We start from the raw sequence: 25,041 nt of genomic DNA on the forward strand, positions 1-25,041 counted from the left end.
TACTTGATATCCATCAAAAACTGTTTTAAATACAGATTCTTTTAAATGATCATGCAAACAGACCTAATATTAACCTCATATAATGATCATATGTTAAATAAAAAAACAATCCCTCAAGTATTAAAGAGCTCAAAAATATCTTTATTATCACTTTATCAAGAATTGTACAGTCAATTTCTAAACACATTGGAAAAGTCCAAGCTTCCTTCAAACAGAGCTGACCTTTGGAATTACAAAACCCCGCTGTTACCATGGGAACAAGAACCCCGGAACGAGCAAAGGAAAAGACGGCGTGTGATTAAGAGACACGAAGACGACCAATCAGAGAGCGAGATGAAGCCAGGAAAATAATAAATGATATTTTATGAGCAAAACACGCACAATGATCACAGGATTTTGGTAAATCATATAAACGTATGATTCTTCGCTACTGGCAAAATGAAGGATTCGTTCAGGAGACGGTAAAAGAGATTCGTTTAGTACGTCGTGAACACACGTACACAAACTCACTCTGATGTACGGATCCTGTCCGGCGAAGGCGTTTCGGCCGGAAGCTTAATAAATATCTAAAACATTCTGGTACGCTGCACTGTTCCCATGAAAACAGGCCAGACCGCCCTCTAACTCATGCATTGGCTGGCACCCATCAGCAAGACACGCCCACATGTCCTCCCCACTCACGCACACAAACACACTCGCACTCACCCTGCTGAAATGAGCAGACTACTAAAGGAAATCAAACTACACAAGGCTAAAAATCGACATATTGCACTTATATTCACACTGCTCATGTTGAGGAAGCGCCGCCCGGTCCGTACAAACACAGAACGAGACGGGAGAGTTAGACTTTAATGGGTTTGAGGAGTCTAGAAGGAGAACCAGAGGATGACCGATCCGTTCAGGAAAACCATGATTATGACAGCGACGATGGTGTTATTCGGGAGGCTGAGGGCCGCATGCCAGCGCTTCCAGGAGTCCAGACAGGAACCAAACTTCAGTCTGATCTGGTCTAGAACCACAGTTTGATCTAGAACTACAGCGATGCTCTTATTTCAGTGTGGGGTATCCTCTCTGTCCCAGACGACCAGGTCGAGCACGGCTTGTGGGAACAGACTGATAAAGACAGAGAAAGACCATTACATGTCAAAACCAGTTTTTTCAAGCATTGGTTCAGATTAGTGGAAAGAAAACATCCTTTTTCTATTTGCATCTGAATATTAGAATAAAAAGCCTAAATGAGTTTGGTGATCTCCACTTTTAGTACCAGAGTTCTATTCCTTAATTTTTTTTAATTTTTTTTTTAAGTTTAATAAAACATTTAATTTAAAAAAATAAAAAAATTATTAAAACAAAATGAAACCTATTTTTACCCAATGTCCAGAAGTATTGTCTGTAAGTGTTTACAATGTAGTGCCTCATTTGCACATTTAAGTATAACTTATAATTCAAAACAATTGCCTCAAATGTGCTGTGTATTTGCAAAAACAGAAAACACCTCAAATATACAGCTGACCAACACAATAAAAATACGATACCATAATAAAAAGCAGATTTAAAAATTTTCAAAAGGATTAAAAAAAAAAAAAAAAAAAAAAAAAGTTCTCAGTTTTTGCAAATAAATTGGTACAAATATCATCTTCATATTTATGCTCATGTGGTGTATCCCTTAATTATTTTCAGCTTTTAAATAAAAAACAACACAAAAAAACTCTTTCATTAAATGATTTAATGTATTTGACAGTGTTATTTGTAGAATTATTAAATTATTCTTTAGAATTTTCTTTATTTTTTCTATCTATCTATCTATCTATCTATCTATATATATATATATATATATATATATATATATATATATATATATATATATATATATATATATATATATATATATATATATATATATATATATATATATATATATATATATATATATATATATATATATATATATATATATATATATTCACTTCTCATTTTAGCTAAATGTGATTTACATTTAATTTAAATATAATAGTTTGTTTTAATAAATTTAAGTGCTTTGACATTTTTATTTTTTTCTATACTCTTAATATTTCCTTTGGATTTTAATATTTCTTTTTAATTTAAGTTTAGGTTTTAGTCACATTTTTGGCTAAATATTTCTATTTAGATACCATTTGTTTTTATTTAAGTAATATACTACTTCAAATTACACATTATATTTAGGAGCAAAAACAACATTTCCAATTTTCATTTTAATCAAACATTTCTACTTTATTTTAGCTTTCTTTCAAATAACGAAAGCGATTATGTAATGGATCTAATTAACTAACACTGAATCGCCTTAAACGACCCTTGAGATTCTTACCTGTGCAAACTGGGAGGGGTTATAAAAGGTCACGCCTCCTGCAGGCGGAGCTCCTTGCGCTGGCGGCTGAGAGGGAACCTATGAGAACACATTTGCAATTACTATTTGGACAGGAGAGCGACATCTCCACCCATCTCCATGGATACAGACAGCCATGCCCACTGAAAGTCATGATTAGCATGCAGCACGTGATTGGTTAATATTTAGTTCAAACAAAAGTGGGCGGAGCCTCGATCTTCAGCACTCCTCTGAGTAATCAGCCAATAGAAAGGGCTCTTGGATTTCAGTCGTGCTGGAGGTGTGGCTACAAGTGTGTGATGTTAGAAGCGTGCAGACAGCATACTACGCAGCATTAGAAAGCACTGTTGTTTTATTACTGCAGTTTCTAAAAAGGTGTGTGTGTGTGTGTGTGTGTTTCAGATAAGAACCAGCTGAAAGTACCTGATTTAAATGCTGACTCACTTCTCGAGATAGAGAACTCATTGAGCTAGAACGTGACAGCTAGAACAGCAGGAATAAACGAAACAAACAAACAAAAACACCACAAACCCAAATTAATCCCATGCAGCGCCATCTTAAAATCACATATCTCATGTCAATCATTAAAATATGATTACGTCACGCCTCAGCAGCGTCCTTTAACATGCGCTCTCGCTCTCAAACACACTCGCACACACTCATAATCATAGAATGCAGGTAGAGATGCAAGTTACAATGTGTGTGTGTGTGTGTGTGTGTGTTTCAGAGGTAGTAAGTGTACATGTGTGGTTATAACTGTGTTATTCTGCATTCATGGGTGAAGGAGCCGGGCATGACAGGATGAAGCAGCTTTAAAGGTGAAGTGATAAAGGTATTAAAGGAGGATCTGACCTCTCCAGACTGTGTCCCCTCCGGGCCGGGAGGCAAAGCATTCGGGTTAAACATCTAGATGGAAAAAAAAAACCACATTCATTATAGCAAATATGTACTGAAAGTGTGTCTGCATAGAATCTGGACAAACCAATCAATCACTTAATTAAAACACACAAATTAGAAAAACAGTGGCTGATATTAGTCATTTAAAAAAGAAAAACAATCAAAGCGTGATGCATACTTCCTCTGGTGGGTAAATAAAAGAATAAAATAAGAGCCAAATAAAAATTGATCAGGCTCTGGTGATTAAAAAAATAAAGTAATAAATAAAATCTAAATTAATAACTATACAAACAAATTATATTGCTTTGCACAATTTTTTTTTTTTTTTTTTTAAGCCAACCAAACATATATCCGATATACTGTAGAAAAGCTCAGATAATGTGTTCAGATATCTAGCAGGGAAGTACCAAAAATCTTTTCCACTGTTAGCCAAGTAACCTTAACAAAAAAAACAACAGAAGGTGAGACTCAAACGGAGGTGTTCTGCTAACGTGCTAAGAACAATCTAGTCGTGGGACAAAGGTATATTCCAAGCACTGTGTGTGTGTGTGTGTGTGTGTGTGTGTGTGTGTGTGTGTGTGTGTGTGTGTGTGTTATATGGAGAGTGTGTACCTGTGGCACTGTGGCACTAGTCTGCTCTGTGTTTGCTCCGCTGGCGTCAGGAACGCTTCCCTCCATCGGCTGCTGCTCGTCTGAGGCTGAAAACAGCAGAGTTAGACTTCACACAGACACACACCGATCTACAGAACACACCGAGGTACAGACACACACCGAGGTACAGACACACACCGAGGTACAGACACACACCGAGGTACAGAACACACACCGAGGTACAGACACACACCGAGGTACAGACACACACCGAGGTACAGACACACACCTGCAGCCGGTGTGAAGAGGTTAGCTGGCATGGCCATGGGTGCGAGAGGAGCAAACAGATCAGCGGGGGGCGGGACCGCTGGGGCCGGTTTAGATCCTCCACGAGCGGGATTCAACACGTCCACATAACGGCTCTTAGTGCCTGAAACACGAAACAGACAAGAGCACTTACATAGTGTCCTTGCTTTAAAACACTTTAGCTCAAAGGGAAGTTGGATTCATTTTCAGAAATGATTTTTATATTTCTATATTATTTATTTCTATATTTTAAATAAATATACACATATAAATGCTGCTGTTTATTGCTATGGATTGTATTTTTGGTATAAATGAAAAAAAAAAAAACCTTTTTAATTTCCATTTATTTCATAAAAATAAATATCTTCCACTATTGATTTTTTAAATGATTAATTGCATCCAAAATAAACGTTTTTGTTTACATTAGTATTAGTTTGTGTGTAATCTGTACATTAATAAATATAAATGTATAAATACACACACATGCATGTGGGCCAAAGACGTTAAGATGTCCGCATCAAATGAAATTGATAAAAGTGATTTTATTTCCATAAAAAGCACAATGAATTAGTAAGTAAAGTGTCTACTTTTAAGGTTTCAAATTCAAGTTTGCAAAAAATTGCCAAAAAAAAAAAGTAAAGTTACAATTAATTAGTATTTGGGGTGAAATTAATTTTAATGTGTCAAACTGATGTTTGTTGTAAATATACCTGACACAAATGTCATTCAGTGTAAAAAATGTGGTTAAATTTAATAAATCAGGGGAAAATGTGTGATATTTATTTTTGGCTCAGCAAAACAATTTTTGTTTTGTTTTTGATCTATGCATATATTCAAGAAAAATGTGTTACACATACATATGAATTATATTTATATATAATAAATGATGTACATGTAAATACAGAAATATTTTCAAAATATGCTGTATGTGTATTTATATATACACACAATGTAAACAAAACTTATTTTGGATGCAATTTTAATCATTTGACAGCTCTATTAAAAAATAACAATGGAATTTTTTTCCATTAAACATTTTCATGTATTTCATGTATAAGTTTATTTCAGTATTATTTCTATACTATTTATATAGCATTTATTAATAAAAACTGCCTTTGGCTTTTAATTGATTTGATAAGCTTTCCTTCAATTAACTAAAATGATGATTTTAGTTTTAGTTAACAAAAGCAACACTGCAGCAATGACTGTTTTACAGTACTCCAGTTAAATTATAAAAATGTATTTCCTCTGGAGGATGAATAAATGGCCAGATTATTAGGAAGAGAAAAGGTGACCCACCTGCTCTCCTGGAGAACATGTTCACGGGGGGTCCTCCTGGTGGAGCGCCCATCACTGGCGGCCCCATCCCACCCGCTGGAGCTTTGGGGAAGCCGGTGGGGGGAGGAGGAGGGGGCTTGCTCTGAAACAAATACAAATACCTTCATTCACGACACATGCTCAGTGCAACACAGCATTTAAAAATACATGAGCTCCTATGATGTACCTCTTCCTCTGGCTCATCCAGGTTCACCCATTTCTGCTTCTTTTCATCCCACACAATCTGAAAAACAGAAGTATTCTCTTAAACAACGCTTCTAAACAAGATCTTGAGAGAGAGAGCAGGATGTTGTTGGCAGTGCTGGGCATGCCACTTAAAAAAAGTAATTAGTTACAAATAGATCTAAATGGTTACATCATTATAAAAGTAACTAATAACCAGTGGAAGTAACTGTTCCCAATATGAATGTTAAATGAATGAAAAGGACACTAAATAGAATACAATATTAATATAAAACATTGTACATGAATCTACTCTATTTTAATGTGTCAACTATCAGATCCAATATATTATTGTAAATATTGAGAAAAGAATCACCATAGTATTTTTTTTAGCATTATAATATGATAGAACTTTAGTAATTAGCATAAGCATGAACGTATTTATGTCTCTGTAGTTGACTGAACTTATGCACAAGATATTTGTCATTTACCGTTTGTATTAAAATAGGAAAAACTAAATTGTGATAATACGTATTCTACTACTAAAAACAATAGAAAACACTAGGATTAATGAGCTTCTGGGTTTATGAATATTAAGAACATTGTCTGGGTTTGCTGAAATCAAAACAGCGATGACAACAGGCGAGCGTCAGCCAATCAGACTGGCATTAGAGCATTAGCTCCGCCCATTACCAGACAAACCAGCTGTTCTGAAAAAAAACCTGCAGAACTTGTTATTTTGACAAAAATACAACAAAGAATATGGTTTACATACAATGTTTTATATAAGACTCTCTAGTTGTGTATCTATCTTTACATGTGTGAGTCAAAGCGTCGGCGACCTTTAAGTTCATTAAAATGAAATGAGCCTATAAGAAGTTATAGTAACGCTGCATGTTGTTGTCAGTGGCAGAAAGAGTCATTTGTTTGATTATTCGTTACTGGTAAAAATAACACAGTTAGTAATACCATCTATTTATAACGCAGTTATTCCCATCACTGGCTGTTATACATTAGATGCTTACAGATTTGTTCTTGTCATCTGGCAGATGTGCTTCGTTCTTGCGTTTTGGATACAGCCAGGTCAGCCAGCCGCCACTCGCTCCCTGATGAAGAATCACATGCAACATTCATTTCAACTGTAGCACATGTCCAGTCAATCACTGCGTGTTTATTGTGAGCGTGTACTTTTTTGGGAGAGTCTTTCTTGATCTTCTTGGGTTCGTCCTGTGGTGGAGCTTCTGGGATAGGAGGAGGAGGTGGAGAGCCCTGATTGACTAGAGAACTGCTGCGCTCTCGTCCAGAATGATTGGACGATTCTGATGTTGTGCGAGACCGACGACCTGCTGTCTGCAAAAACACATTAAACACTGTTTAAAAACATGTGTGGTTGGTATATTTTTAAATGGTTTTTAGCTTGTTGCTTCTGTTCACAGAGGCTTCATTGATTTGATCAAATATATAGGAAAAATTGTAATATTGTGAAATATTACTAAAACTTTGAATATCACAGGAATAAATTACATTTTAGAATATTAAAATACAACATTTATTTACAGTTGTTTTTCAGCATCATTACTGCAGTGTTCAGTGTCACACGATCCTTCAGAAATCATTCTAATATACTCATTCAAGAAACATTTCTGATTATTATTAAAGTTGAAAAGGTTCATAATTATGTGCAAATGAACAGCATTTATTATAAATAAAAGCCTTTTGTAACATCATAAATATCTTATTATTGGATTAATTTGATACACACCTGCTGAATGCAAGTATTAATTTACAATTAAAAAATAATAATAAATACCAGTTGCACTGACGACTGTGAAGTGGTTCTTGATCTTCTTCCTGGGCCCTGAAAAAAAACAAGTAATCAGTTTAATACATTTTGTAGAATATATTGCAAGTATAATATTTAACAAATCTACTTTGCATGAGTAATACACCACAAAACCAGTCAGGCTCAATTTGACAAAACTGAGATTTATACATCACAGGAAAACTGAATAAATAAGCTTTCCATAAAGCAGGACATTATTTGGTTGAGAAAATCTGGAATCTGAAATACTGAGACGATCACCTTTAAGTTGCATTTTAAGCAATGGTTTTTACTAATCAAAAATTAATGTTTATATGTGTTACGGTAAGAAATTTTTAAAATATCTTCATGGACCATGATCTTTACTTAATGATTTTTGCCTTAATAATCAGCAATATTTTTGGCTATTGCTATAAATATATTTCAGTAACTAAAAGCCAGTTCGCACTGCCCCAACAAACTTTGAGTCTCATTTTATAAGAAATAGCCAGAGTTAGTTGTTGCACTAAATAGGATCACTTTCTAGCTTTTTCTAACTCACCATGCGTGCCATTTCATCATAGAAGTCTTTCCCTTGTGGAGGAGGGGCAGAGAACGTGGGAGACGACTGAGGGAACTGCTGAGGAGAGGAAGGGGCGGAGCCTCGATCAGCCCCAGGCATTGGCAGGGGCATCTGAGGTGGCATTCCTGGTGGCATCTGTGGAGGCATTTCTGTGGGGCTGTACATTGGAAATTGTGGGGGCATTTGCTGGGGTATTTGTGGGGGCATTTGCTGGGGTATGGGCATATTTGGTGGCATGGGCATGTATTGCTCATGCATTTCAGGTTGGAACGGTGCCACAAAGTTTTGCTGTGGAGGCCCCGGGGCCACTGGGTAGAATGGAACGCTTTCACCCGGAGGCGGGGCCTGTGGCAGAGGGACCGTCCCATCCTGCAGAATAGTGGGAGGAGCTAAAAGTGACAAAAATGGATGGTGAATGATTACAGAATTAAAAGGGTTCTTTTCTTCAGTTCACATTCGCTAATGGGACGTACCTGGTGGCATGAGTTGAACCCCAGCTGGGGGCAAAAGGGAGGTCATGAGAGGATTGTGGGGATCAGGATTCAGAGTCGAGGGGTCAGGGGGGCTGCACTGGTCTTCTGAACTGGGTGTACTGCAGGGATAAAGCTGTGGGGTGCTGCGATCCGCACGTAAGGTGATCGCACCATCCTGAACCAGAAAACAACACGTGATCGGAAGGTACATGATTATATGTGCATTATTTCACTGTATAAGTATTTCTTGTAGGGCTGATTGACATGGGGGACGATTTTTATTTTTACACAAAAACTGTGATTAATCTCCAGGTTTGCAGTTTTTATATGCAGGATTGCACAATTTGGTCTAAATTAAAGCAATTATGTATCAAAATAATTTAAAAAATAAAATAATAATAATAATAATGATTATTATTTTGTTTAATTTTAATAAAATTGTTTAATACCATTTTATACTAATTTAAATAGTTTAATACTATTTATTTAAGAGTAAGAAAAATATTATAGACCTATTTATTGATTTGAGTAAAAAAAAAAAGATAATAGAATAATAATAATAATAATAATAATAATAAATAACAGTTTAAAATTGCTACTGTAATTTAAACTGTTAGGTTAGGTTTACGGTTTTTTTTGCAGTATTGAACAATTTGGTAAAATCTTTTGCAGTTATGCATCAATATAATTTATTAAAATACAAATGATGATTTTACTATTAAGTAAGTAGCATTTCCATAGTAAAGATAAATGAAAAAGCACATAATAATAATAATAATAATAATAATTAAATTTAAACAATCACAGTGATATGCATCAGTCTAAAAAAAAAGTATATATTTATATAGATAAATCAATGCCTCTGAGATTTCATAATCCCAGAAATGTATAACGTGATTTTTCACACAAGAGACACACACCTTGATCTGTCCATCAAGCTGTCTGAGATGCAGTAACCAATCAGGCTCTATAAACAACTCCTGCTCTGGTCTCTCCTTCAGCTGAGGGTCAAAAAACCTCAACCTCAGAGACATCTGTAATCAAACACGAGGAGGAGGATTAGGCAGAAGTGTAAACTCAAAAGTAGGCAGAACCTTCTGGTGTGTGTTATTCTGTGTACCTGTATAAGCTGACTGATGAACACAGCTGAGTAATACTCCGGTAAACTCAACAGGGTGCGTGAGATAACCTCACAGTAATGGAAGGCCTGAGCACAGAGTCCTGCCTCTGCCAGCCGACACGCATAGATGAACTTGAACACCTGCATAGGTCCAAAGATAAAGGTCATGACCTTCCTAGACTTGTGTGGATTAGATATAGATTCACAGCATTGGAAAACCCATTCAAAAATCTTTCTCTGTTTTGCACTGATATTATTATACTATCTCAAGTATTAGAAACAAAGAATTAAAGTACAATAACTGTAAAATAACAGTACTAATATTTACAAAATAATTTTCATTTACATCAATTTTTCATTTTGGTATTTGTCTGCAAATAAATAAATGCACTGCTGAGTTTCAGAGTAAATGTCTTCTCAAATCACTCGACTCACAGTAAATGAACCAAGAAGCTATAGGTCACTGAAAGTGGCACCGCGTGGCACTTCACTTTGAAACATGCAATGCATATATTCATTTAATTATCGCAGCTATCACAACTTGTCTATTGCATTGAGCTTTAACACAATAACGTTTTTGGTTCCTATATAATGTGCAACCCTAGTACAGAACATCTATAACAGTCAATAATAGCTAGCCAATAACTAGTTGGTTATGAAAACATTCCTAGTAGAGTGACTACATGTTACATGTCTCACCTGGAAGTTTGGCAGAGAGAGAGGCTGAGAGCCAAGAGACTGAGCGTATTCATACGATTCTGTCCGCTGAATCGCCTCTGACGAGCAGAACTTCAAAAATGGCACGCTGAGAGAGAGACAGAGTAAATAGGTGTAACACATTTTCACATTTTATGTCCTTGATGTGTACAGTCGTGTGCATACATATCTCTAATCAATTATATGCGTTACTACACACCTGTGATTGGAGCCAATAAGGACCATCTTGGTGCTTTTCTTGGTGTAAACACCGAAACCCACCTGAGCCATCAGGTAACAGAAATGGGCTGCATCCACTAGACCTTTAGATGCTGTGAAACACACAACAGTCTTGACTACAGATCCAGTGCGGCATCTAGAATATGTCTGTATGGTTTGAATCTATGTTTATGTACCCAAAGTGTCACCCATGGTGGAAATGGTGCGGGTGTCAAGATCCAGAGTGTGTGTGAGGTTGGACAGCACCATGGCCAGGTGAGGTCGCCAATCGCCCCATTTCTCATCTCCGCAACACTGTCGAAGAAACAGAGGACGCATATGAAGCATTGCATAAATTATTTGATTAACACATTTAACACACAAACTCTCCCATACAGTAGCAGCAGCCGGCATTCGTCCTGACATGAGCTGGTACACCGTCTGAAGAGGGTCATTAATAGGCAGGCTGTTGGCAAATCTGCAAAAAACAAGTATGTTGTTGCTTTGTTGTTGCTATTTGTTGCTTTGAAAGCATGCAGTCATAGGTCATTTTAAATAAATGTGGATTACCTGGTCATGACACGGGCGTGTGTTCTGTTGTCCATCTTACTGGCTAATAATAGTGCGTGACCCCACAGGCCGTTCTTCATAGCAGACTCCAGAGCATCCTAACAAACATAGACAAACTAAGTTGTCTTTCCACTGCTTAAATATATGGTCTTGTCAGACATTTAAAAAAAACAACAAAACAATTTACATCCATATTAAACAACATGTAGGCCTGTGATCAGCGGAAAAAAATAAACTTTTCTCACTCAACATGGCTAAACAATAACCATAAAATAACAATAATAATAATAAAATTATTACTAACATTATATATTATTTCAAATATTTGTATTTATTTAAATGACAAATTGAATTAAAGAAATGTTACTATTTCAAGAAAAAAAATTCTGTACAATACATAAACATTGTTTATTATTACTCAAAATAATTTTTAATAATTTATAAATATTAATAAAAAAATTTAATATTAATATAATAATTTAAATATATGTATTATTTTCCTAAAATAGCTGATGATAATTCTCATAAATGTACTTATTTAAAATAATGCCTATTATTAACTTCTGTACTGTAAAACAAAAACATTTACTATGAATGAATTTATTCATTTAATAAAAGTTGTTTATTATTATTATCATCATTATTATTAATATTATCATTATTATTAAGACAACATTTTAATCAATACTGTAAAATAAATGTGCATTCATTATTATTATTAATTTAGATATTATTACTAATTTTATTTCACAGAATATCAAATGACTTGACCAACCACAATTAGCTTTAACCACAAACTTCCATAATCTTAAATTAATAAATGAGGATATTCAACCAGTAACAATATGATGCAGGACTTCATGTTATGTTTCTAATGGTCTCTATAGGCTGAATGAGGCAAGAAAAGTCATGTAGCCTGTCTTGCCTTCTTGCGACCAAATAGTAAGAGCTCTCGAAAACGCTCCGTTTCCTTGCCAATATTCTCTGGCACACCCATGAAAGTGTCTGATAGAAGGGATATTGGTCCCGCCTCTTCCTCCTCGGCACGCTCTATTGCTTCGTTGTTGAAGTCGATGAGATTGGCCTCATTGGGTGATTTTCCCGGCAACCAGACAGAGCGATGCTCCTTTAGCAACAGGTCAGCGATGTCTGTGCCCACTACCGTCTAAATCAAAGGTGAAAAGCTATTCAGTATACTTTAGCTAATTGGTATCGAGCAAGCAACCGAAGACAACAGACACTCTTAGTTATGGTTAAGGCTGCACAAACACTCACCCCATTCTGGCGACACAGCAGCACAATGAACTCCCAGATGAGGTAGGCGGAGTCTTTGTCAATGAGGTCATCACTTCTCAAACACTCTTGGGCTTTGTTCTGAGCAAACTTTATGACATCCACCTTATGAGTCTCCTCTCTGTGGACATAAACATGAGATGATGACTGGACTGTTTGACTATGTACGTGGCTCTAAAAGTGTCAGAGTGTACACATGTCCGCCTTTATTCAGTAAATAAACGATGACTCTTACTTGGCGAGTGGGCCAGGGAATGAACGCATTTCTGATTGCTCTGGAGAATCCTGCAGAATCATCTGGAATAACATCACAGGCAAGATATCGGATGAAAATAATGTCGATGAGCAATTATCATGGAGCTACTTTTAAATAAAATCACAAAAGCAATACATATCTGCACAGTTGAGGATCAAGGGGACATTCAAAACTTTAAAAAAAAATGTCCTATTCTACTTTACTACATTTAAGGTGTGACCTGCAGTTGAGTTATATATCAGGATATTATCAGTCTGACTCAGTTGTTACCTCCATACTGTGGATTTCCACAAGTGTAGGCTGACCAGCAGAGGGCAAGTTGGGTTGGACAAGGATCAGCTGACCAGCCGGACCAAACCGAGCACAGCGATGAGGAACAGAAAACTTCTCTGGGGTCAACGGCCTTGGAGGAGCTGAGAAAGAAGAAGAAGAAGAAAGAGAAAAAAAAGAGAGTCAAGGAAGAGAAAGTCAGGAAGCTCATATTAATCCACGTGCATTAAGTGTAAACTTGATGCTTTGAGTGTTTTAATGCTACAGAGAATGCCGGGAAACACTTTTGTCAAGCCAGGGACATTATTGTGAACAATAAGCATTACAAAAAATATACTAACTACATTAAATACATTCAAAAATAATATATGGTATCAAATCAATGAAACAAAAAAAAAACATTGCGTTAATCAATAAACCAGATAAATGAAAAGTATTTTGTGAAAAGTTTAGAATTAAAACACAGAAGGCTGTGGTTCAAAAGAAAATCCCAACATTAAATGCAACGTTATGGTGAACATGCTTTGGGTGTAATGCTTACGCTGATCTGGGGCAGTCCAGGTGTTGTCGGTAGAGTAAGGAATCTGACTGTAATCAACAGTATCTGAAGGGTTAGGATACTGGCTGTAGGTGTAATCCGCTGAAAGAGTTGTCCCAGTGGCATCATAGGCTGCACTGACCAAATCTGGTTGACTTCTATATACTTGACTCTGTATAAAGAAGCTATTTGTTATACACATTGCACAGACCCATACACAGGCACAATAAGATCAAAAACACACACACCTGTTGTGAGCGTGAGCTGAAGCTGCTGCGTCGACTGTGTGAAGAATGCACACTGTGTGCTGACTGTTCACTGTGAACCGAACGGCGGTCGAAATCGTCAGGATACGCATCACGTCTGCGGCACTCATCATCAAAGCTGGAGTCATAACCAGGGTAATACCGCCATGGGTCATCATAGCCCTCTCTTCTGCTACAACCATTATCATGAAAATTCAGTTAGAGAGGTGTCAGGATGTACAAAAACATTGACTGCAAAAGTGTATGTGTATACCTGTTTTGATATTGTTGGTTATAGTAGGCATCTCCATAGTACCAGCCATATGCTTGATCATAGTAGGCTCTGTAGCGTGGATCATAAGCAGCATTTGGATCATACCACCTGCTCCTATCTGAATACACAACAAACACACAATAAGTAAAAAGCAGAAATCACATGGGGGCATAATTGTGTATAGTGCCGTCTTTACCTCCATAGGCATCATACTGTCTCTTATAGTAGTTTGCATAGTATTCATCATAGGCACTACGGCTGGATCTAGAAAAGTCTTCTTGATACCCTTGTCTAAGATCAAAAAGGAATAAAGTTAAAACCAAAAGTACAAACAGCTCAGTATTAGAATGCTTTTGGTGCTAAAGACGTGTATCAGATTCTGGGTATAAAACATTGGTCTAAAGTTAAAGTGCTGTATTCAAAAATCGTTGCTTCTAGCACGTCATGCTATGAAAGCTTAATATGGTTTGGAAAACAAAAATTTGCAATGTGAACAACATCTGGAATACAAACTCTGAAATAGAGAACAAGTGTGAAAACAGGTTTACAAAAAGTGTCAGAAAGCATGTGAATGACCTGACCTGGAATTGGGTCTGTCTGAGTATTGGCTGGTTCTAGAACTCGGTCTTTCTGGTTGACGTTCAGCCTCCCGGTAACCAGGATTTTGACCATCATACCAGCCATATCGAGGATCTCCTCTACGGTAGGGATCATCCTACAAAATTGAAACATACAGAAAAATATGCAGTCATGATTTAAGTCTAGTATTTAGAAGCTTTGTTTGATGGAAATATGCTACATCACTGCACCTGATAGTAGCCTTGAGATCTTGGATCCACAGGGTACTGGGGTGGATACGGTGGTCTTCCATTCTGGTATTCAGGGTAGGGTCCTGGGTAATACCCGGCATAACCTGGACCAGGTGGCATTGCAGGAGGAGCACCATAGCCTGACTGACTGCCTAAAGATGAAGGGGGTCTTTGGGGATCTTGAAGTGGCTGGGGGGCAGAGTTCCCAGACTGTGGTGGGTAAGAGGAAGGTGGAGCAGATCCAGGAGGGGCACCAGGTTGAGTTGGAGGGGCTTGTGAAGGAGGCTGGTGTTGAGCTGGAGGTGGATGGGTAGGGTGGGAGGTGCGAGTCAGATCATTGTTGGGTTGGTTGCTGGAAGGTCCTGGGGGGTTAGAGATCTGCTGAAGGGGCAGAACCTCGCTGTCAGACTGCCCACCCTGCTGTGCATCTTTGGTGACCTGCAGGTAAAAGCCGGGTGTGTTATTCACCAAGCCCGCAGGATGAGCAGACTGAGAGACAGCTGGGACTGTCACCTGATTTGTGGACTGTGGTTGATGCATAGAAAAATCAAGCAGCTCATAATTTGAAGATTCACTGTGACTGGTGGCAGGGGCAGAAGCCTGAGCTTGAGAAACAGAAGGCGGAAGAGACTGGCTGTCACCTCTAAGAGACTGAGCCCTTGAGAGAACGGGTCGGGGTGCTTGAACAGAGGGCTGAACATCGTTTGCCTCCCGTGTTAGATTTAAGATACCTTGAGAGGAGGAAGTGCTGAAGTTTATTGGTGTTTGAGAGAAAAGAGGCTGTGGCTGAGTCGTTGGAGGGGAATTCTGAGGCAACTGATTGGTCACAGAAGACTGAGGGGGAGGGTGCAGAGGTGCTGTTGTCTCTTGAGGACTTGTCTGATTGGAGGGTTGTGGGAGGTTTTGAGATGAAACCAAACTGGAAGGTGGTGCAATGACCACAGGCTGGTTCAGGGCCTCTACAGGAGGTGAGGTCACCAGCAAGGAGGCATATCCTAAACTTGCCTGAGGCGTGGAGTCTGGGGGAATTTCCAGGTTTTCAGAGGGAGGCTGTGGATCTGGTTTGGCTGGATGCAAATCAAGGGGGCCATCCTCCGGTGGCTGGATGACTTCGGAGGGATGTGCTGGAACAAATGTTGCAGCCAGAGAGGGTGCAGCAGGGGCTAACAGTATGTTAGCACCTAGACTGGCAGTGTCATTTTGAGCCCAGAGTGTAGTAGCGGGACTCTCAATGGGGCGTCGTGCTCCCTGAGCTCGAGAAGAGGGTCGGCGTTCCGGTAAGTATATGGTCTCCAAGTTATCTGGGGGTTGTTCTAAGTTGCCAGGCTGCATGTCACGCCCACCCTTTTCCATGACCATACGTGCACGATCAACCTCAGCAGGTCGAACTCCTACACCATGTGAGCGGACAGGCTCAAAGGAAGAATTTGCACTCGCTTGGAACACACCAACTGGTTTAGGTGGGCTAGGAGTTGGGAAAGTAGGACTTGCCTCTGCAGCTGGGTTGGAGTCTATCTGTTCAAAGTATCCACCAGTGGAGGGATGCAAAGGAGGGTGATCTGGTGGGCGGGGACTTTCCTGTTGAATAAATGTTCCCACAACACCTTGCTGTCTCCGAGGGATGTGGCTGCCACTGTGAGGGCCGTGTCCACTGCTGTGACTGACGTTACTGTAGCTGGAGGAAACGCTCGCAGAACGGGCAAGACGAGGACCAGTGTCAGGTGTCTCCAAATTAGGCCCACCCTCAAAGGCATGGCTTGGAGGAGGCTCACTAGGCAGCACTTCCTGGTTTGGAACACACTCCTGATTCTCTACAGAATCACACGGTCCTGGCCCAGCTCGAATGTTACCAGTGTCATTCAAATATGGACCAGAGAACTCAGCTGTTGAATGAAAAGGGTGATGAATCCCATTTACACGTCCCTCTCCTGACAGAGTTTCTTCATTTTCAACATCATTCCCCCGAAAGAACATGGAGAGCGTTCCAGAATCACTGGGAACTTCAGAGTAGGCGACAGGACAGGCACGTTGAGACGGATCGAGTGGGTTTTGATTGAACCATGGCTCTGAGGGTCCACTTGACTGACTGAAGTAATTCTGAGCTGGAAAGTGGGAGTTCTGTTGCTGAGTTGCAGCAGGCCCAGTCATATTCGGTTGAGCTGACTGACCTTGATTCTGAGATTGTGTCACAGGTGGGGCTGTGAGGGGAGAGGGCACAGGAGGTGGGGCTTGAGCTTGAAAAGGCTGAGATGGGAGATCACTAGTTGGCTGAAAGTAGTTCTGAACAGAAGGTGGGCGGCTTCCGCGATCAGGCACCCAGTGAGAAGGAAGGGGAGGTGTTGGCTGAGATTGAAAAGGAGTTTGGGATTGAACTGGAGGTGTTGGACCAGTGGAGGGTGGATGTGACGAACTAGAGCTGAAGGAAGGAGCAGGGTCAGGTAATTGTGCTATGTAGGGCATTGGTTCTTGGGAATTAAAGTATCCTGGTTCTGCAGGTAGAGGGTTATAGCTTGGTGGAGGCCCTGGGGGAACAGGCTGTGGTGTAAAAATTCTTGGTGGTGGGCCAGGAGAGGCTGCCTGAGCTGCTCCTGGTGGTGGCCCTTGTGGTGGTGTCATTGGGTTAAAACCGGGCAGGGGAGGACCTTGCATAGGAAGTGGGTTGCTGTTTGTGGGTGGAGCTTGGCTGCCCCCTGCCATGGGCGGAAAACTCTGTCTTCCAAAGGCAAAAGGATCAGTCACTGGCTGTGTGGGTGGGGCAGTCGGTGTCATAGCAGCTGCAGCCCCATGCTTGTGAGGTCTTGTTCTTCTGAAGGCATTGGGTCCACCGGAGGGAGGCGGAGGTCCACTAGCTCCAGGAGGAGCCGTCCGAGGAGGGGGCTGCATTGTTTACACTCACAGATCTCCAAAGTGTTTACAGTTACTGGAGATCTCCCTGTAGTTGAAAAACACAGATTCGTCACATCTTGGTGCAAAGATTGTATGGTTTTACCACAGGGTTTGCCTGTTATCAACATGCATCATGTGAACACGCATCCAAAGTTCAGTCAATACTGCTAATAGCCAATATAACAAATAACTGACCAGTCTGCATTAAACATAAATACAGGGGCAACGTGCCACCTCTATAAAAGTACACACACAAGTATCACTAGCAGACACAGGGTACCTCACCCATTCATGAACAAAACGTGCAGCAGTTCTACAAAATATAATCATATGTTAAAGTAGCATCAATTTTAATTTCATTTTGAATTTTCTGCTCTTGACAAAACATTTTCGCACCATCTGAGATTCATAAGCTTTATGTTGAGCAGGTGTGTGAAGGCAGCAGTGCTCCACTATGTTGACATACGAACAGTCACCACGATCAGAAACCTGATATTAGGCACACTGCAGCCTGGGTGTTAGAAATGTGCATTAAGTTACACTGAACTTTGAAACCTGTCAGACATTTTTTAAAGCAGTGGGTTTCACCTCTACAAGTGCGGTTTAATCTACAACAACAGGGGACAGACGCAGACTCTTGATTATGAAAATACACTGTTGATCATTAAACATCAATGTTGTGAATAAAACAACACCGCTGTGACAAATAAAGCATTGGTCAAGCATTTGGACACATTTTACAAAATATAATATTCCACATGATGTTTGAAACCATTTGATTTAAAAGCTTATGTTGAAATACTTGAAGTTATAGCATTAATAAAAACAAATGTTGCCTAAGCATCAAATCAGCATATTAGAATGATTTTTGAAGGACCATGTTACAGTAAAGATTGGAGTATTGATGCAGAAAATTCATCTGTGCCATTACTGGAATAAATTACACTTGAAAATATAAATCAAAAATCAAGTTTTTTTTCATATTGTAATCAGATTTTACATTACTACTGTATTGTTTTGATAAATTAAATGCCTAAAACTTTTAAATGGCACTGTAACTGCACTTAATCATTACATTTTTAGAAAGCTCTTTGCAGAGCTGTAATCTAGCCAAAGGGTGGCAACTTTGAAAAACCTCAAATTTATGGTGGCTTTTAACATTATTATTATACTTTTAACATTATGTCACCTATAATTCACATACTTCCATTTGTGTCATTTCAGTCTTGAGATAAAATCGAGGGAAATAGAGACAATCAAGAGCAGGGTGGGTGTCCAAACAGATAAACTTTATCCACAGTGATCTTGTCTCTGCTTACACTTTTATCCATTACAGACTACAAAATACACAGATATAACACTGCATTTGAACCAGCCTTAAACAATACTTAGACCAAACAGAAATGACATAATGGAATTTCTGGAGCCCAAGGGTTGATAATTCAGTCTAATTGTGTTATCACACAGTGGGGTACTTTTCTTGTTCATGTACAGGATATTGTCTGTCTGCAGAGATTGTGATGACAGGCAACACTCATATGCAACTTAAAGCCTTATATTAAACATTTTTTTAAATAAAAAAATATACAAGACGCATATTTAGAACAAATGTTGCAATATTCTTTAGTGTATCCGGCTCTAAGGCGGACACGTATAGCGCCCCTTACTGGATTTAACCCACTGATGTCACATCCTGGTATTTAACTCCTGTCTCTTTAACTACATCAGCAAACGTAGCCTACTTACAAAAGGTTTTGTACCTATGTATTGAAAAAAACACAAATATAATGAAACGCTGTTAATGTGGATCGTGGTGCTTGGTGGACAAAATTGCCAAAACAAAACATAAACACTAATAAACTTGCAGCAATGTAAACCAAGCCGGAAAAAAGGCTGAAAAGCAGTAGTTAAACCACAACATAACTAGTCAATAAAGCCTGCAAATTTAACTAAGGACTTGAACAGTATAATTTTGAAATGTCACGAGAAAGAACACAAAGGAATCAACACAAGAAATGTAAATAGAGGATGCGAGGAATTACAGGTGACAGCTGACTGGGCCACTAGCCGTTAGCATGCTAAAAACTACAGTTAATCCTTCGAACCACAGAACTGTCTGGCCCCAAACATACCGCTCCATACGAGATCCCTTACCCGTTATCTTCCAGTCGAGATGGCTAGATACAATTAAAACTCGATACGAGCGCGGCTGGAGTTGAGTTTCTCAGAAAAGTGCAGGACACCGCGGCTGACACTTGTCCGCCATCTTGGCCGAGCGCGTCCTGCTTGGCGACGTGTACATGTGACGTCACTGTTATTTCCCGTTTGGCCCCGCCCCATACACGACAAAAATTAATATAAAATATTACATAAGCGATACAATTTACTCAGTGTAAGCCGCAATTTTCGTTAAAATATAAAATGAACTGACTGTATTTTATAGTGTACTTTACGTTGAATGCATTGTTATAATATCAAACGCTGGCCTGACCGGCTCACGGTTGAATTGCGCCCTCTGTTGATATCGGAGTGTCTTGAAAGAATTCAATGTTTTGCACATAAACAAGATTAAGCAAACGGTCCACGGTAACAGCCTCTCAAATTAGGAAGCTATTCGACATATTTCGCTTAAAGTTACATACTGTCAAAAACAGCAGATTTGAATTCTGCCATACAGAATAAAGACATATCATTATACTGTATAGATTTTACTTTAATACAATAGTTATATTATGTTGGGTAAATTACTGTTCTTCCTCTGTGAAACTTCTTTAAAAAAACAATATTATGTACAATATTATGTAATTTATGAATCTTATTGTAATTCATTATTTTATATATATTTGTAGGAATTTATTTAGCACTAATAGAATTATTAATATAGGTTATGTATATTTTCTCATTATTTTCTATTTTACAACATATTTGCAAAATGAGTCAGAAATTAAGTTAACACACCATGAATTACTTAAACATAAGACAAAGGTCAATTTAGAATCATGTTTTTATTTTTGCTTTTGTCTTGATGGATACGTTTACAAAATGTATAAAACTAACAGAGGGTAAAGCAAACTAATGTCCAAAACACACATATAAACAAACATATAAATCTAAAACTATAATAAATAGTGAAGCATCGATGCAGGATTCTCTGAAGGGTTTTGCATAAAGAAACATTTATGATTCTGGAAGTGTCTGAAATGACACACACATATAAATACATCTAACGATATCTAGTTTATTGGTCCAGTAATCATGATCTGTGAAATGCCTAAATCCCGAGTTTACAGTCGTGTATATCACGTTTTCTGAGCTGCAGGCGTTGTTTGTTTTTGGTCTGAATCACTATGTGAATGTATACAAGAGTGTATCTATGTGTTGGTGTGCATGTATGCATGTATACAGACATGACGCATTTAGTCTATATCCAGGTCGCTGTCGGAGTCGGTAGGGTGAGTGACAGCGGCATTGCGAATAGACGAGTGTGTGTTTGGCTGCGTGTATTTCTCTGGAAGGAGCCCGTATTCCTGCAGCAGAGCTTCGACGTCTGTGGCGTAGAAATCATCTCCGAGCTGATCGGACACACGCACCAGGTTCCCCACCAGCTCACCGCCGCGGTACAGCAGCAGAGCCGGCAAAGCCGAACTGCGGAAAAGAGCGCTGGTGCCGACCACCGAGCCCCGGACCCGACAGAACTTCACCTAGAGGTCAAGAAGAAAGAAATCGGAGCTTGATACAAACTAAAAGAATCTCAAAATTAGAATTTGCTCAGGCCATCAAAGATATATGTGATTTTGTGTTTTCATGGGAACAGATTTGTTGAGTGCGTCCTCTACAGTGAATGGGTGCCGTCAGAATGAGAGTTCAAACAGCTGATGAAAACATTTATAATCCACACTAGTCCAGTCCATTAGATAATGTCTTGTGGAGCCAAAAGCTGCATGTTTGTAAAAAAAACCAAATCCATCAAGACATTTTAACTGGAAACAACATTACAAGTCCTTTGTCCACCATAATGTTTCCTTCAGGTAAACAGTGGTCAGGAGAGAAATCTGCTCAAGCCAAAACAGCTCTAAACATATATGTGGGTGGACTTTTCATGTAAGGAGTTGTTATTATGGACAAATGACTTTTTTTCACCAGAAGCAACCATTTAAAGTTAAAATATCTTGATGAATTATTTATTAAAAGTCAGTGCTTTTCACTTCACAAGACATTGATTGATAGACTGCAGTGGTGTGGATTTTATCAGCTGTTTGGACTCTCATTCTGACGGCACCCATTCACTGCAGAGAACCCATTGTTGAACAAGTTCAGATCTACATCTACATCTCGACTGGCCTGAGAGTGAGTAAACATTTGGCCAAATTTTTTTTTTTTTTTTTTGAACTATTCCTTTAATGTTCTATAAGGAAAGCATTTCTTCATCATTGTTACCATTGGGTACTGCAGAGCGAGGCAGAGCAGGCTTCCATCCATGGCCTGGCAGGCGGGCACCTCTGGCTCATAGATGTGGACCAGCACCAGAGTGTTTTTGCCCTCCTCATCCACGGCGTGCAGGAACTCCTCCCCCGAAGAGATGTCAATCACCTTTTGGAAGCGCCGCCCTCCACATAGCTGTCGCCGCATCTCCTCCATGCGCTGCAGACGATACTGCTGGAGGAAGGCTTCATCGTCATCATCCTCCTCGTCTTCTTCATCCACACGGAGGTTCATCTGAAATAAAATTAAAAGGGAGAATAAAATGTAGTTGCTGGTATTTGGAAATGGGGAGCGCAAAGTTAAACTTTTTTTTAACAAACTTTTTATTTTCATAACATATGGGACTTAACATCCATTTGATATAAATAATTAAGGTTATTAAAAACAACTACAACTTGTAATATTTTCTTTACTTAAAACCTAATTAACATTAACTGCTAAAAATCATTTTATTTTAGTTTGTAAGGCAACATTTCTAATTTTCATGAATCTTTAAGTTAGTAACAAAAGTGAAAATACAAACTAGTGCTGCCAAACAATTACTTGCATAAAAAATAAATGTTTGTGTGTACTGTGCATATTTATTATTTATGTATATATACATACACACACAGTATAGATTTAAAAAATACTTTATTTATATGCATATAACATATTACAACTAAACCTTTATTTTATCAATTTATTTATGAAATGTATTTTTTTTATAAAGAAATATTTAACACAAATGTGTGTGTATGCATGTATGTACAGTATGTGTGCAATATACATATATATATACACACATTTTTTTTTTCCACACATACATACACAATAAATATACACAGCATACATACATATATTAAGTGAAAAAAACATTTGGATTTAGATGGAATTATTAATGATTTTTCAAAACAAAATAACTAAAACTTGAACTGAAATAAATATTAGTAAAAAATATTCTGTGACATTCAGTATTTTTATAATGTGTGTATAGAGTGCTTCTCACTTTGCCTGCGATCTTATCCTGCAGCTCCTTCTGCTTCTGTCTGTCAGCTTCTTCCTCCAGATGCGACTTGCAGGTCATGCTAAGTTTCTTGATGAGTCGCTCCATCTCTTTCTGCTGCTCCACGCGCTGCTCATTTTCCAGCTGCTTGTATTTACGCCAGTCATTGATCACTCCCTTCGGCCCTGTAGTAGAAATAAACACGAGTCTCACGGGTCCCAGCATCTTTGAATCACAGGCTGTGAGATAGTTTTTTTTTTATAGTTCACATTTAACCGTACCAGTGTTGACCGAACTGCCATCTGCACTGTAGTCCAGTTCCACATCCAGCACTTCCTGGTCACGGATGGTTTTGGATGCGTTCTCCTCTTCCTCATGATCGCTCTCTTCATCCTCACTGCTGCTGTAGTAATACTGCAGCTTCTCCCCAAGAATCTTATCATCAAGTGTTGTCATGATGTCACACTGAGATAAATGTGAAAGACACACAGAAAACATACAACAATCACACTGAGAACTTCAAGAGATAGCAGAATAAGCAGTTTTTAGATAGCTTTCTATTACATAAAACACTAAACCAGATTCAAAATACAGTAATACTCTCTGATGTTAGCAAATATTTATAAATCATTACTACGTAATGCATCAAGTCTTCTTTAAATGTTAAAAGTGTACTAAATGCTGTATAATTATGGTATACTATTATCATTGCATTATATTCACAGCAAAACAATACATAGGATGTCACAATAATATAATATCTAGGTATATTAGGCTTCAAAAACATTTGTCTATTAGAATTACGTTATTTAGATTAAAAATAATAACAATTTTCTTTAGAAAAGACTGCATTGCCTTCCTTTATTTTCTAGATAATTTAAGCCCAAAAAGGTACATTAATCATACACAAGACTATCCTTTGCTGCTCATTTAAGAAATGCAAATCTAGTTCAAATTAACCTCATGAGAAAATCAGACCTGGAGCTGGTAAGAAATCCAATTAGCCCTCATCCCCTCTGGAGATGAAATCTAGACTAATGACTAAAGTCTTACAAAACACTTTCAACATATAATACCTTTAAATGGAAATAGGTAATAGATCACAAATTATACATGTAAGAAATATGTATAGATTTATCAAGTAAAGAAGTATTATCTGATCTGTCAAACAACCTAAAACAAACCTGTATACATCTATATACATCAGGTAACGTTAACGTTAATTTTTTGAGAAGCAAAGTACCTAAATGATCTGTAACATTTACTTACAGGGAGTCTGATTTCACCATATATATATATATATATATATATATATATATATAGATGATTCCCGAGGAGTGTTTGCTAGAATGCTATGTTAACATGCTAGTATGTTAGCTAAGTCGGTTAACGCTGTTGAACACGACACTACTGATGAACTACAGTGTATATATTATAAACAAAATGCGTTTTGTAAGTATTAATACATTTATCATCTGTTAATCCGTCTGAATCTTACCAAAATGTGTCTCCTTTGTCGCAATTAATCGCTGAAACATCCGCTTCAGATTCTACACTGGCTCTCTACAGCGCAAGAACAAGTACGGACCAATCACAAGGGTGAATAGATGATTGACACGAGCATCCTCCAATCAGAGTTTGAAGCGATTGACAGAAGGCGTTTCAAATATGTTTTGGTGCCAGAAGGATGTTTTACAGTGCAGGGTTGCCAGGTCTGTGTAATAAAACCAGCCCAGCTGGTAATAAAAACGAGTAAATCAAATGGCAAAACTGTGTAGGTTAGGGATAGAAAGGACATAGCTATGGTCAGATTGCCCTAGTGGGAAAGCCATGCGCACATCAATATTGCATAATTTTTGTCATGCTGAACAAGAGTTATTGT

The 25,041-nt window shown here is 38.3% G+C and overlaps 2 protein-coding genes across 4 annotated transcripts; both read right to left on the reverse strand.

Annotated features, from left to right (window-relative positions):
- Nucleotides 1–120: 120 nt before the first annotated feature.
- Nucleotides 121–19,982, reverse strand: sec16a (SEC16 homolog A, endoplasmic reticulum export factor). Of its 3 annotated transcripts, none has more exons than XM_043229877.1 (31): nt 19,847–19,982; nt 14,807–17,738; nt 14,579–14,712; nt 14,194–14,288; nt 13,998–14,115; nt 13,727–13,913; nt 13,482–13,650; nt 12,941–13,083; nt 12,650–12,711; nt 12,397–12,535; nt 12,047–12,286; nt 11,122–11,219; nt 10,948–11,029; nt 10,749–10,866; nt 10,553–10,664; nt 10,336–10,441; nt 9,637–9,777; nt 9,437–9,550; nt 8,517–8,691; nt 8,023–8,432; nt 7,470–7,517; nt 6,848–7,009; nt 6,685–6,765; nt 5,664–5,720; nt 5,459–5,579; nt 4,143–4,283; nt 3,875–3,960; nt 3,218–3,271; nt 2,789–2,848; nt 2,348–2,425; nt 121–1,113 (listed from the first exon to the last, which is right to left on the reverse strand). In XM_043229877.1, the coding sequence occupies exons 2-31, from the start codon at nt 17,687–17,689 to the stop codon at nt 1,048–1,050; spliced, it is 6,480 nt and encodes a 2,159-aa protein (XP_043085812.1). In that variant the 5' UTR covers nt 17,690–17,738; nt 19,847–19,982; the 3' UTR covers nt 121–1,047. The 3 variants fall into 3 exon arrangements, with proteins under 3 accessions (XP_043085812.1, XP_043085811.1, XP_043085813.1); XM_043229876.1 differs by having other exon boundaries at nt 13,727–13,916; XM_043229878.1 differs by lacking the exon at nt 2,789–2,848 and having other exon boundaries at nt 13,727–13,916.
- Nucleotides 19,983–20,678: 696 nt separating this feature from the next.
- Nucleotides 20,679–24,803, reverse strand: pdcl (phosducin-like). The gene is made up of 5 exons (XM_043229945.1): nt 24,658–24,803; nt 23,441–23,624; nt 23,163–23,344; nt 22,130–22,408; nt 20,679–21,393 (listed from the first exon to the last, which is right to left on the reverse strand). The coding sequence occupies exons 2-5, from the start codon at nt 23,613–23,615 to the stop codon at nt 21,109–21,111; spliced, it is 921 nt and encodes a 306-aa protein (XP_043085880.1). The 5' UTR covers nt 23,616–23,624; nt 24,658–24,803; the 3' UTR covers nt 20,679–21,108.
- Nucleotides 24,804–25,041: the final 238 nt, after the last annotated feature.

This window comes from Puntigrus tetrazona, unplaced genomic scaffold, assembly GCF_018831695.1.
Source record: "Puntigrus tetrazona isolate hp1 unplaced genomic scaffold, ASM1883169v1 S000000116, whole genome shotgun sequence".
In the NCBI taxonomy this organism is placed as follows: domain Eukaryota; kingdom Metazoa; phylum Chordata; class Actinopteri; order Cypriniformes; family Cyprinidae; genus Puntigrus; species Puntigrus tetrazona.

What these genes read in the sequence shown, in the direction of transcription:
- sec16a (XM_043229876.1), bottom strand. Translation starts at nt 17,689, where the DNA reads ATGCAGCCCCCTCCTCGGACGGCTCCTCCTGGAGCTAGTGGACCTCCG. An exon ending in TACTATTTGGTCGCAAGAAG is followed by an intron (nt 11,220 to 12,046) that starts GCAAGACAGGCT and finishes TATGTTTGTTAG; the next exon opens with GATGCTCTGGAGTCTGCTAT. An exon ending in CATGTTCTCCAGGAGAGCAG is followed by an intron (nt 4,284 to 5,458) that starts GTGGGTCACCTT and finishes TTCGTGTTTCAG; the next exon opens with GCACTAAGAGCCGTTATGTG.
- pdcl (XM_043229945.1), bottom strand. Translation starts at nt 23,615, where the DNA reads ATGACAACACTTGATGATAAGATTCTTGGGGAGAAGCTGCAGTATTAC. An exon ending in TGGCAGTTCGGTCAACACTG is followed by an intron (nt 23,345 to 23,440) that starts GTACGGTTAAAT and finishes TTTCTACTACAG; the next exon opens with GGCCGAAGGGAGTGATCAAT. An exon ending in AGGATAAGATCGCAGGCAAA is followed by an intron (nt 22,409 to 23,162) that starts GTGAGAAGCACT and finishes ATTTTATTTCAG; the next exon opens with ATGAACCTCCGTGTGGATGA.